Source organism: Alligator sinensis, unplaced genomic scaffold (assembly GCF_000455745.1).
Source record: "Alligator sinensis unplaced genomic scaffold, ASM45574v1 scaffold861_1, whole genome shotgun sequence".
In the NCBI taxonomy this organism is placed as follows: domain Eukaryota; kingdom Metazoa; phylum Chordata; order Crocodylia; family Alligatoridae; genus Alligator; species Alligator sinensis.
In genome coordinates, this window is record NW_005842153.1 from 1858119 (window position 1) to 1872709 (window position 14591).

General features: G+C 41.7%; 1 protein-coding gene across 2 annotated transcripts in view; it reads left to right on the plus strand.

Moving 5' to 3' along the window:
* Positions 1–14591, plus strand: part of AP1AR (adaptor related protein complex 1 associated regulatory protein) — a 74099-nt gene that overhangs the window by 7065 nt on the left and 52443 nt on the right. For both annotated transcript variants that reach the window (XM_025206364.1, XM_025206365.1), the window contains exon 2: positions 3761–3853. Coding sequence is in view for 1 of the 2 variants with exons in the window: in XM_025206365.1 (XP_025062150.1) it covers positions 3846–3853 (8 nt within the window). In the remaining variant the exon portion in view is untranslated. The remainder of the gene's footprint in view (positions 1–3760; positions 3854–14591) is intronic.

Genomic DNA, 14591 nt, shown 5'->3' on the forward strand with positions numbered 1-14591 from the left:
AAAGGTTTTAAGGAAGTGACCATTCAGCTTTGGAAATTTCCATTCTCTCCTCTCTTGGCACTGCAAGTGCTTTCATTAGCATGTGCCTGATATTTTGTGATCATAGGAGACAAGTTTTCAAGGGGCTGATTTTATTTTTTAATCCTCAGAGTGATATAGGATGGTTACCCCCTGCTTTTCCTATTTTTTCTATATATTTTCATTTTGCCATATTTTTCATTTGTAATTGCAGTCTAAATTATTCTAGTGATTCTTCAGGTTCTGGTGCAAAAAGGGGCCATAAACCAGTGGAAAGGAATGGCCTGAGAGACGTTGTTAATTCTTGGGCTGTCTCTACTGACACCACAGCAGCCCTGAATGAGTGGATCCATTTTAAAATAGACTGGGACCATGGAAGCACTTCGTGAATGGGCTAGATGAGGAAAGTGGCTGGGGGTGGAACTGGATGTTCTGCACCCCTGCAAAGTCCCGTGGGAACCACTAAGGGGAGCCAACCTTTAGGGGTACTCTTCTAGCCTTAAGTTGGGGAGATAAAAACAGCCTCTTTTCTGTGTCTACAGTGGTGCCTATGCAGGAATTCTGCTGGCTCTTTATTAGATATTACCACTATGTAAAACTTTTCCATGGACTTTTGACTTGTGGTTTGGGACGAATTCTTTGCCAAGTGCATAGCTGCATGGATTAAAATAGGACAGACTTTGAACTTTGATAAAAATGAAGCACAGAGGGGGAACTTGGATAAAAATGAAGCTTTTTTTCCTTGGAGGATCTGAAAGGTTTTGCTTTCTTTCTCAAGTAGAAAAGTCATGTTTAAACAATGGTTTTAAAACAAAACACAGTAGATTTAATAATTCTGTACACCATATGAATCCTGGAATTTCTGTTCCTTTTAAATTTGGCTACAGACCTCCTAAATCTACACAGTCACTAAGGTAGCTACATTTTCTCAGAAGGAAGAATGTAATGCTATAAGGCTTCCATGTCTGTTTCTAGCCAGGGGTAGAAACAGAGCAGTCTGCTCTGTACCAATTCATAACAATGTAACTTAGTGGCTCCTGGGAGAGATACTAATGGCACCTTGTGATCATTTTTAAAGGGTCTGCGTGGCCCAAAGTTGATGCATACTGCTAAACTCTGAAAAGCAACTTCAACAACAAGAAGAGGGGTGCTATTGGAATGTATGAACATGTACACGAAAAACACTGAGAGCAGGAAGGAGGATAGTGTAGTCAGGAAGGAGGATGGTGGATCCCTGTATTCAGTCCCTTGAATCCATCGGGTCAAGAGTTCCTGCCATTATCACTAGTATTAAATGCATTAGAGCATCCCACTGGAAAATCAGAATCCTCCCACCTAAGGGTTAATAGTGTTTCTAAGGTTGGCCGCTCTGTGCCATGTCTTCTGGAGATTATTATTTCTGCAAACATATTCCTACTTCAGTGATTTTATTATCAGCTTCGGTTTGCAAAACAATTTTGGCACTTCACTGTACGAATTTATAATCTCTCTATTACTTTTGTGTCTAGACTATAACACTTTTACCATCGACACAAATTTGGTAGTGCTGTCCAAGAAGTTTTATTGGCTGCTTTTGCTTTCTCAGACAGTAGTAATTTGTTTTATTAGAAACATTAACACCCAATTTGCAATGTCTCCTGGGCACTTACAGAGGCTTGCTTAAAATCTAATAAGAACTGTATGTAATATTGTCTGAAGTTGTATGTAGGATCTTTATTTTTATAGCATATGTATGTCATACCACACAGATTAAAGCAGGCTACCTGCTTTTGCATCTGTGCAACATATTTTCTTGATTTTGATTCAAAATCCTTTTTTCTGTAACTATGGACTTGCATGTACCTCATCTAATTGATGAGCAATGCAAAATATCCTTGAAAGTGACTTGAACATTGTAAAGCCCAACACACATACCAAGATTTGAATGCTGTGTTAATTGGTACTGAGAATCAAGGTGGAGTTCATAAGGAACTGGTCTGAGGACTGATTTAATATTTTCATTAACAATAAGAAGTAGAAATGTCCTAATGAAATCCCATGATGCCAGGGATTAGAAGGCAACATCGACATGGAGGAAGATCAGTATGCTATGGATAACCTTTAAGACCAGCATAATTGAAATAGGATGAAATTTAGCAGTACAAACTGCAAGGTCTGTAGTTGGGGGTCTGATAACAAAAACTTCTGCTCTTTCATTTGGAAATGAGGGAAGACAAACTTAGCCATCTTATTCAAAGGATGTCTATTAACCTCTAAGATAATGCAGCCATGAAAAAGATACATACAATTCTAAAAAAGCAGTGTCAGTGGCGCCTTTTTGCAGGGGGTGCACCGCCAAGCTCAAGGGGTACATGTGCACCTGCGTGCACCCCCTACACATTGCCAGTGATTATTGTCATTATACAAAGTACTGGTGAGATCCCCTCTGGAATATTGTACACAATTCTGGTCACCTGTATACAAGAAAGATTGTTTGAGATTGAATAGGTGCAGAGACAGGCTTCCAGGATAATAATTCAAAAGGAGAGCTTATCTTACAAGAGGAAACTGAAAGAGCTTAGGTTGTTTAGTCCAGCAGCTCTCAACCTTTTCCATCTTACGTCCCACCAGCCATTTTGTCAAAAAATCCTGGTCCCTCCATTATAAAAGCAAAACCCCACTTTTGCACTGTTCGAGATACCTGTTCATTCATCTATTTGAAGTGCAAACAACTTTGATTTTTTTCAATCGGGCAATCAATTGAAGTCCCACCTATGCAATCTTTGCATCCCACCAGTGAGATGCATCCCACTGGTTGAGAAACACTGGGTCTAGCAAAAGGGAAGCTGGGAGAAGATATGATTACTCTTCATGAAATCAAGGCAGGGAGAAGAACTATTAAGCTACAGAACAAGTAAATATATTAACTGGCTAGAAATTAGAAGCTTTCAAACTATCAGTAAACTTCTGGAGGACTCTTACAGTAGGAATAGTGGGGGCAAGAAATGCAATTAGATTTAAGGTGGAATTTGATCTCTTAATGATCAGGATTATAGGACATTGTTTCCTGCAATAGCAGAAGACTGGACACAGTGACCCAGAAGGTTGTATACAGTTCTGTTTCCACTCAGGGCCAAATTGTGTCCTGGCTTTCAGCCTATTCATCCCTATTGAAATCCAATGGTATTGCAGCAGAAGTTAGTGCAGAACTTGGCCCTTTGTGGTTTTCCCTATTTATGTATTAGATCACTGCTGTACAATGTTGATGTCATGAAAATACAATGTGTAGCCTCACTCTGCAATCCTGTTTTGCCTGGTTTGACTAGCAGATTCATTTCCAAGCTTTTAGGACTTATAATTCTCTTAATGTTGTTCCATGCTTCTCAATGTCTAACTTTTTCCGTTTTGGAAGCACAGAATGTAAAAGCTATAATGCTTTCAATGGAATCATCAAAGTGATTTGAGCTGTATGAGCATGATTAAAGCATTAGATAAGGAGTCATAGTTACTGCAAATTAAATTCTTGCCAAGTTCTGCTTTTGTTTCTGCCATAAATTGTATATTACAGCAGTGAATTTCAAAGATCCTGGAGCTGGGCATTAAAATATGTGCATGTGAACATAAAAGCTGATAATGTTCTAGTCAGTAATGCAAATACCCACTTTTGACTTGAACAAAGAAATTGCTTTATCTGCTAGGATTAAGAAGACTATCTCATGGTACTGACAATACAGTTAAAAACGTTTTACTTCTAATTTACCAGGTTGAGTCCAATCCAAGACACTGGGAACCAGAACTGCTACTATTTGCAAGCCTGGATGAATTAATTGAAATTTAGTCCTGCCCTCATGAGCAGGTATGTAGCTAACAAAACAACCATCCCAACTGACACTATTTGATGTATTTGTTGACAATGTGAATGAAGAGGTGAAAGATTACAAGGACATGAAATCTGAACTGTAAATTCTCCCTCCATTCAAAAAGGGATGGCCCAGGTTTGCATGGACGTATGGGACTTGGAAGACTGAGTTTGTTCCATGCTTGTCAGAAGCTTCCTGTGAGACCTTGGTCAAACAACATAGGACTTATGTGCACAGACTGTCAGGAAAGTTAAGATAAATTAATTAAAGCTGAGAAGTTAATGAGCGCAAGTAAAACACGTCAAACCCATGTAGACACACACATTCAAAAGGAAGGTGATCTAAGGTCACTGTTCCAGTGAGAATTAACCTACCATAAAATAAGATCCCTTTGCTTCTGAATGAGAATGTTTTCAAAGAGATTTAATGCACTTTAATTTATCTTATTTCTGCTGTGTATCCCCTTATAGACAAGCTGTTAATATCTCTTAATCCCCTTAGTACTGGGTGCCAGATCAATATGTAAGTGAGGTACATCAATTAAGGCAACCTAGATTAAGTGGGGAGCATTTTAAGACTTCCGTGTGGGTAATTTTCACTATTTCAGTCTTCAACTAGAAGCCTTCAATCATAAGTGATAGGCATACTCTTAGATGAGATGGTTAAGAAGGGATGAATCCTGCCTTGAGCAGGGAGTTGAACTGGGTGACTTCCTAAGGTCCCTTCCAGAAGTAGTTTTCTGATTCTAAATGTTTACAATCTGGAAATTTTCCTTAACCCCAAATTATCTGGAACATTTACCAAAGATCTGTGTTATATGTATACTATATTAAAATCCTTCATCATTTTCAAGGCTGAAGAGAATATAGATAAACCAATATAATTTGAAACTCCTTTCCATTAAGTTTCAAATTACTTTGTTGGTATAAGTGAGTTTCATTTGTGTAAGTCATAGTTACCGTCGGAGCAAGGACAGCAAGTATTCTTATGCGTCTACAAGCTAGTTCATGTATGTTTTTGTGTAATCATTTATGCCATGCAGACATACCCAGTGTCTTTGTATGTATACAATAGAGCCCTATCCTGACTAGGCACTCCAATTACAAAAATGTTAATGTTCATTACACAGTAGTGCCTAAAGACCTTTTTGTGTTGGACACTAAATCCACATAAGAAACAACCCCTGCCTTGAAGAGTCTACATTCTAAAGAAGTGAGTAAAAGAAAATGACAGACAAGGTTCTTTGGGTAAATGTGATATCTTTTATTAGACCAACTAAATAGTTGGAAAATGTGTTCTTTGCAAGCTTTCAGGTACAAACACCCTTCTTTCTGGCACAGGGAGAGTTTGTTGCTGCTTTGTGTGCTGTCCTGGGTGGAGAGCACACAAAGCAACAACAAATTCTCCTTGTGCCCGAAGAAGGGTGTTTGTATCCAAAAGCTTGCAAAGAACAATTTTTCCAACTATTTAGTTGGTCTAATAAAAGATACCACATTTACCCAAAGAACCTTGTCTGCCTATGTCCTTAGACCAACATGACTACAACCAAAAACCCTAAAAGAAAATTAGTCTTTGTAGTCGGGAACTAAGGCACAGAGAGAGCATGTGACTTGGTCAGAATCAAACAGGGAGTCTGTGAAAGAATCTAGAATTGAACCCCTGTCCTCTGAGTCCCAATCCATGACCATTTTTACTATAATTCCTATTCTGAGTCTCTCTAGCGGGTTATTTTAAGAGTAGCTTTCAGGGATTAAGAGAATTTATATAGCAAGACTGAATTCACTGAATTCTGAACTATATCAAAGTACTAGGCTCAGTCCTCATAATTTTTTTTTCCTATTGAACTGGTATAACATGACTGTCCTAGGAATATCTTTGTAAGAAGCACCAGCTGGGCTGCTGAACATGCCAGATATATCCTGAACATTCCATTATTTTCAACAAAAAGTTGAAGACATGATGGCAATACAGCAGGGAGGAGGATTTTATAAGCTACACATCATTAATTAATTGTAGTTGTGCACAAAGGAGCAGGGTTTGCTTTCCATTGGTTTCTGTGTTGCAAGGGACAGGTTAGTTCTGTATGTATAACTTCAGTGCGCTGTAACATATGCTCATTTCTGCTTCAATGGTCTGTCAAAAAGAGAAGGTAATTTTGAAACGACAGTTTAAATGCTTCAGTGATCTGAATGTAATCATTGTTCTATACACAGAGCCAAATTCAAATTCACTGAGATTATCTACTGCAGTATCCAACTTCCTGCTCACAGGGTTGGTCTGCAGACTGGATCCCACACAGGCTGCAGTGACCCTGCATGCCGGCACCATATACACTGCACAGGGCCTTGCTATCCAGCCCATGGGGTTCCTCATAGGTCTGGAAATTTGGCAGCAGGAGAATGACAACTCTCCTGACACTCCCCTGCCACCAAATTTCCAGGCCACAGGGGAGCCCTCTGGGCTGAATCTGGCCCTGCAGGCCAGAGGCAGAACACCATTGCTCTACTGTGATCTTTCCCAATAAATTACCTTGACTTCCAAGGCCTACTTTTGGATGAGGTGATAAATCCTCAAATTGGCAGTAGGGGATTTGACTCAGACAAACAGAGAAAGTAAAGATGGGGACCAGGAATATGCCATGAAGTAGCAGCAAGGCAAAATAATATAGAGCTAAACCAAAGGAGTGAAACTAGATAATCATTCTTCTCCCTATGTAAAGCCACAAGAAATAGTGGGCTCTGGCTGTCACCACTCTGAACTGTTCTGTATGATCTTTTGCAGGGCATCCAAATGTTGTGACAGAGACTGTGCTGGCAACATGTCAGAAGCTTGAGGTTGACACCTAATTTGCATGTACACTTATTTAATGTTTAATAAATTAATTCACCCAGCTGGTGCTTCTATCTGTCTAGGTAGGTATAGACAGATGGATATTCCTTGTGGGTGAGTTCACTGGCAATAGAAACCATAAGTTGATTAAGTTGTCACCATGCAGTTACAAGTGGGGAGAGTAGCAGCAAACTGCATTTTTGGATTCTGCAAATGACATAAGGCCCTCAGGACAGTCTGAGCCACAGATCTTTTGGATCGCAGCCCTAGAAGTTAATCAACATGAAGGAAGCTGCTACAGAACATTCACCTATTCAGCAGTCTTTCAAGAAGGAAATTTCAGTGCTTTCATCAGATTACTGCAGAATCTAACGTCAAGCACACAATAAAGAAGACTACAGTAAGAGAGGAAAGGCTATGGAGAATTAGGGTTTGATTCTGATCACTCAGTGGGGAATATCAGAAGTAGTTATCTCCTCTGAAGTCACAAAACTACAAAATATGACATCCACCCATGGGTACTCACCATACCTGAGAGAGTCTCTGTACTAAGTACGTCAAAAAGCCTGAGGCAGAATTGATTCGATCTATGCAGCTTTCTCTAATCTGCATAGATTGGACTGTTAATGAGCAGAATATGCATTCAGTCATCAGTTGGCCAAGCCAGGCAGATGCCTACAGTGGCCAAGGTTGGAAGGCAGGGGATGCTCACGCGTACCTCCCAGTTCTGCCAGCTACAAACCCCCTGCCACACCTCCTTGCCAGCCCCCAGCCTGTCAGCTGCAGGGAGGGGTGGGAGGGATGGACTCCTGCTCTGGCCTCTCAGTTGGAGTCTGCACAGTGGGTGTTGAGGAAAGCCCTCAAGGTGAGGGATTTCCCTCCCATAACATGAATCCATCAGGCTGTGAATGTCCTGGTCTCCTCCCTCACAAGCCCCCCCCCCCCCAGCCAGCCACAGAAGGGTCAAGTTGTGGGGGAATGGACTCATGCTCTGTCCCCCTAGCTGGAGTCTGGAGTCTGCACAGTGTGTGGGGAGGGGAAAAGCCCAAAGAGGGCAGACACAGTCAAATGGGTCACTAGTTGGCCGGAGGGCCGCACCCAGAGAGTGGTGATGGACAGGTCTTATTCGACCTGGAGGGATGTGGGCAGTGGGGTCCCCCAGGGCTTGGTCCTCAGGCCTGCACTGTTCAACATCTTCATCAGCGACTTGGACAAAGGGGTAAAATGCACCCTGTTCAAATCTGCAGATGACACTAAGATGTGGGGAGAAGTGGGCATGCTAGAAGGGAGGAATAGGCTGCAATCGGACCTAGACAGGTTACAGGGGTGGGTGGATAAGAACAGGATGGGTTTCAACACTGACAAGTGCAGGGTACTGCACCTGGCGAGGAAGAACCAGCAGTAGACTTACACGCTGGGGAACTCCCTTCTCATCAGTGCAGAGGCAGAGAAGGATCTTAGAGTCATTATTGAGGCCAATATGAACATGGGCCGAAAGTGTGGGGATGCGGTCAGGAAGGACAACCACATCTTGTCATGCATCCACAGATGCATCTCAAGCAGGTCCAAGGAGGTGATCCTCCCCCTCTATGCAACACTGGTCAGGCCGCAGTTGGAGTACTGCGTCCAATTCTGGGCACCGCACTTCAGGAGGGTTGTGGACAGCATTGAGAGGGTCCAGAGGAGGGCCACTAGCATGATCAGGGGTCAGCAGGGCAGGCCCTATGAGGAGAGGCTACGGGACTGTTCAGCCTCCACAAGAGAAGGCTGAGGTGGGATCTAGTGGCCTGTTACAAACTAGTCAGACCAGCAGGCACCAGGGGAGTCCCTGTTCCCCCAAGCACTACCAGGAGTGACTAGAAATAACGGTCACAAGCTGGCAGAGGATAGATTCAGACTAGACATCAGGAGGCACTACTTCACTGTCAGGGTGACTAGGATCTGGAACCAACTTCCAAGAGAAGTGATGCTGGCTCCTACCCTGGGGGTCTTTAAAAGGAGGCTGGATAAACACCTGGCCAGGGTCATTTGACCCCAGTACTCTTTCCTGCCATGGCAGGGGGTCGGAGTTGATGATCTGCTCAGGTCCCTTCTGACCCTACCAACTATGAAACTATGAATTTGTGTCTCCAGAGAAATTTCTTTGCTAAACATTAGCATTTGTTTAGTGATCATATCAGGATGATCCCAACTTCCAGAGTTGAGAAAAAAACCTGGGGGCCAGGGCTGTTTCTACTGAGCTCCTCCCGGGAGGGCGCCCAGAGCCAGCAAGGCGGAGAGGGCAGAGGGAGGGGTAGCTGAGGAAAAGCGAGAACCGGGCAGAGGCGCGAGTGGGTGAGCAGTGGCAGCCCCATTCAAGCCCTGAGCAAGAAAGGAGGTGCCCGGAGGTGACACAGAGGAAGCCCCAGGGCGTGGGCAGCTGTTGCGTGGTGCGGAGCCCTCCTGTCCTTGCCCTTGCCCAGCAAAGTGGCATGGAGGCAGCCAGGTGGTATCATGGGCAGGTCCGCCTCCAGCCCACTGGACAAAAGCAAGTACAGGAAGGGATTGGTATCTTCAAACGTTCAGCCTATTTTATTTAAGTTTTATAAATATTTGATTTATTTAATAAATATAAAAAGTAAAATCTACCTGTCTGCTTTTATTTGAAATTCATACGTCATTCTTGATGGACAGTTTGCTAGTGTGTAATATCTGTCCCTGGCCTGGGTGGCAAAGAGCTCCCAGAGCAGGTCTAATCTACTCCCATTACCCTAATAAGAGTCTTTCAACCTTTGCCGTATTATGTGCAGTATATCACTCAGTGTCTCACTCAAGGACTAGGCAAAGCATGAGGGTCTCTGAATCCAACTGAGCTATCAGACCTTTACTGATGGTCTTATAACCTTCACAGTCTTGCAGCCCACCTGAGGTCTGCCTGTTTTCCAAGAAAATCTTATTTTCAGATTTGCACACAGAGCCACATTTTGTTGCCTATCACCTATTTAACAGAGAGCAGCATCTAACCTATTATTTTTGCTTAGCATAGCAGGCTATCCCACATAAGTGAAATGATTAAAATGCTGAATTCTTCCTGTTCAACCCTCTCTCAGATAAATTTAAGTACAAATTAGTCCTGAGGAAAAATGTACATATACTTTAGTTTATTAAACTGGTTAGGTTATGAGTGTCTGTATAGTCTCTGATTTTATAAACCTGGGTATGTGTTCATTTGCAGGTGATACTTAGTTGTGTCTTCCTGTAGAATCACATCAATGCTTATTGCCATCCCTCTGTAAAACAGCTGGGAAATTTATGGTGCATTTACTTACATAAATAGATTAGTCTGGTCCATTAATTTTGTAATTTAATCTCTAAGCAATCTAATCTGTTTTTAGAATCACGGAAATGTAGAGTTGGAAAGGACCTCAATGGGTCATCTAGTTCATCCCCTTTCACTGAGGTAGAACATCTATGGCAGATGTTTATCTAACTTGTTCTTAGAAACCTTCCACATGGGTGATTTCATATCTCTAGGTAATCTGTTCCAAGTCTTAACTATCTTTATCATTAGAAAGGAGGTTTTTTTTAATGCATCTTTCTCACTGCTTGTCCTAGTCCTACTGGACATGATGAAAAATTGATCGTCATCCTCTTTTAATTACCTTTAACATATTGAAATTCCTTATAGGCCATGTCTGTAAACCTCTTATCATTCCTGTCACTTTTTCTGAACTCTCTCCATTTGTCTATATATTAGTGTGATTCCCAGAACTGGACACAGTATTCTGGCTGAGGCTTTGCCAGTGCTGTGTACAATTAAACTTGTCCCTCTGGGTCCTGCTGTATTGCTTTTCCAACAGATATCCAGGTCAGTAAAGACTTTTATTATCATAGATCCTGCCTTTTGGATGCTTCTATTAGTGGCTTAGAAAAAGTTCAACCTCCTAATTAGGTTGTGTATTTTAGATCCTACCGTGAAATCATCCTTGTTCCTTTTCCTCTTTTATCTTCACCAATACATGTTCAACAAGTCTGCATCTCACCTCTTCTTGATATTGGGTAAAGTATATGCATCCTTGATATAATATGCAACAACTTGACCCCTTTTCCCCCTACATGTACAAGAAAACTCCTATACAAGCTTTGCCCTTTGTGCTGTGTATTATGATTAAGTCAGTTTCGGTTGCATACTAAGACTTCAGTTTCTTCCTGTGTATTCCCCATGCTTCTGTCATTTGTGTATAGACATCTCAGGTTCTCAGAGGTGTGGCAAGTTGGTCTGCTACGAAGACAAATCTTGTGATAACCGATTTCTGTTCCACTCTCCTGCTTCTCCTCCAAGTTTTTTGGCTCATGGACCTCTTCAGAACCTTCAAATCAAACTCTCCTCACTTACTGGCAAGTGTGTGCTCTTCCTTTTGTGTGTTCCCATCTCTTCCCAGCAGTCCTTCTTCAGTGAACACTATCCCACGATTGAAGAAGCCCAAGCAATGCATTCATGTCTAAGATTTGTCTGCCCTTACCAGGGTCCTAACTTTCAACTGTGAGGTTTGATAAGACTACTACCTGTGCACCTCTGACTTGTGCTTATTTGTTTCTTTAGCTGTGTTGACCTTCAGCATGCCACATGGCTCCACATGAGCTGCTTCCTAAACCAGAAGCAGCATACCTATAGTCATAGAGGCAATCTAATGAGTGTGGGTCAAGCTAATTGGCATTATTACACATAAGTGTCATCCCTCAAAAGCACCAGAGGGAGGTAGCTGTCATTTTAGAAGATAGCTTGAGGGGACCACTGGTGGGGATGGTAATGTCACAAACCCTACCCATAACTTTCCTTTCTCAAGTGATTAGAGTAGGAAGCTTTATCAAAGAGATTGCTTTTGCAGCATGCTCTGTATCTTAGATCTGGTTGAATTCCATCTATTCGGAAACTCTTCCATCTAGTGTGCTGGCTCCCAGTTTACTGGGCCCACTGCGTCTTAAGCCTCCCTGACTCTTAGTGGGAGCATCTACATGTGACGCTACGTCACTGTAGTAATGCACTATGGCAATATAGCATCGGTGGGCAATAGCCATAGCAGCTTACGTCACTGTAGCAACGCACTCCCTTGGTATAACCGTGCACCACTGGCACGGTGCAGTACGGGCTGTTACTGCACTGTCATTTAGTACTTCTAAAAGGAAGTACTAAATGACAGGAAGTACTAAATGAAGCACTAAATAACAGTGCAGTAACAACAGCGCTATAGGGGCATGTGTAGATGCACCCAGTAAACTTCAGAACTGTTTCCTTCCTGGGCCTCTCTGGCACATTTCCTAGGCTCACACTCTCAGTGTGATATCTTTTCACAGAAATATAACTCTATAGCCTTATGTAGGTCTTATGTAGGCCCTCAAGATCAGAGCTGAACCAAAGATACCCCAATAGCTTAAACATGCCCTTTCTTTGAATTCCAGATGTGTGGGTGTTCGGGGCTAGTTGAATTCTGCCTGGACAAGTGAGCGCTGAAAGCAGAGACACATGAACAAGGGTTCCAAAAACATGGTTGCTCTTTATTTGACTGATTAAGAACAATACTATCTGAAAGTCTAAGAAAACAAAAATCTTGAAGGCCATACCCGTAAATCCAGCTGGCTCTTTCCTTGGTAGTCCTCAGAAAGGATGCTCAGGATGTCAGAGCTCTCCCATCATCAGGCTTCTGCAGAAGCTTCTCTTTATCTTGAGCTGTTGAATATAGTAAAAAGAACAAAAATAACCCAGAAGAAAACTGACCCTTTCCTTTACCTTTTGGTTCCATACTGTCATGAGACCTGATCAGTTCTAACAACAGATTATAGATCACCTTATTGCAAAGTGATCCCTATCTTGGTAAACCAGGAGCCAACTGATTGATTTTGGCAATTATAGTTCAATGATAGAACTCTTAAGTCAGTGACCCCTACTGTTAGCTCTTTGTCACCAGCCTTAAAGATTTCCTATGAACCTAGGCAATAGGGCAATGGAAAAGGCAGAGGTTGCTACATATGATTGAAATGTGTAGTCTGAGACAGACACATAAAGAGAACCCATAATCAATACATGGAGAGTCCCCAGACCAAATTAATCTCCCCAATCTACAGTGGTTCTCATTACCTTTTATAACCCTCCTGAATATTCTTGGCAGTCAAATGTTACAGTTTGTCTTCCCCCCCTATAACCTATTGAAACCTACATAATATAGCATTTGATGCACAGAAATCCAATACATGTGCTCATGCTCTTCACAGCATGTTGGTATTTTGTAGTTCCAGACAATAATTTCCTCATACAATAACCACAAAACATATAACTATAAAGCACAACAGGTGGTGCTATTGGATGACTCTAGACTTCAGCACATTAGAATTACTGATTCATAGATATGCCTGAGAGTAATATCCAATTAAAGCATATAGAAGAGTGAAATCCTCAGCTCTTTTTTCCCCTATTGTTGCCATGCTACAAATTAATGAAGTTTTGGCCCTTAATTAAAGTGAATTCTTCAGAGGGTGTTTTTCCCTCATTGTAGTCCCTATATGTCACTGATTTATAGAGACTATAAATGACTGGTACCATTTGAAGATATTATAAGCATCCTTATGATTTCTTCTTCACACATTGTGGGGGCCTTAAGGTGGCATATTTAAAGAAGTTTTGGGCTACGGTCCAGCACATTGGCAGCCCTTGGGGAGACTGTCATAAGCTAATGAAATGAAATAGATGGACATCTTTCAGGCTGCATCCTCCAGAGCTAACTAATAAAGGGGAAAATCTAAATGTGCCTGGAAGGCAAAGCCACAATTTAAATTTAAAAAAAATAGAACAAACGTAATTATGCAAAGTTCTGTATTTAAAACAAATATACGTATAGAGAATGCACAAAACAACCTCCTCACTCTGTCTTACGGCTGCTCTTCTTCCTCTGAGAGCCCCCTCACTGTCTTTATTTTAAAACTTCAGCTGTTGAAAGATTAAATTGTAACCCAGTGGGTATATCGACACAAGATGCTTACTGTGGAGTTGCCTAATTAACTCTGCGGTAAAGCATCACCGTCTACATGAGCAGTGCTATTAGGCTGAAGTAAACTAATTAACTCCACCATAGGATAGTATTGCCCAACACAAGTACTATTCTAGGACAGAGTTATTTACTGAGCCACAACGCATGTGTAGATGGTTACAAGGACTGACTGAGGCACAAAGGTGCTACAGTGCAAGGATGCCTGCTCTCTAGCACTGCACTGAAGCATCCTCTTGATCCTCTGGGCCCCCTGCCAGCCAGGGCTTCGCTGTGCCAGTTCAGTATGCTGCAGTCTCGGGCACATGTGTAAATGCTATGCCCTAGAGCATTAACTGTGCTGGAGTTTATCAGTGCATGTGTAGATGTGCCCACTGTGGCTCACCATTTATGTGCTTGTTTTTTCTCCTTTATGCATTTCTTCTTATACATTTCTTCTTCTTATATATTATAAATCTGAATATAAGATTTCTTCATATTTATATATATATATATATATATATATATGAAACACTAGATGGTGGAGTTAAGACTAGATGTCTTTCTAAAAGATGTGCTTTAGTTCTGCAGGGAAGTATTGGAGTCACTACTAAACTACAGTTGCCTAAAAGTCAATAAATGTTTCCTACAGCATGAATTTCAGAGGTCTTGAGTGAAGAACAGCTGCTAATGCAATCGGTGTATGATTACAGGTGCTTATTATCTCTGAAAATCAGGCTGTGCATGTCCAGTTGCTAATGAAATCAGTTGTAATTATAGGTGCTCATTAACTTTGAAAATCAGGCTATTCATGTCCAGTGTCAAAAAATTGGTAGAAAATGCATAAAGCATTTCTAGTGTTTCTAGTTTTATAAGTTTGTTGCAATCAATATCTTCATGAGCATAA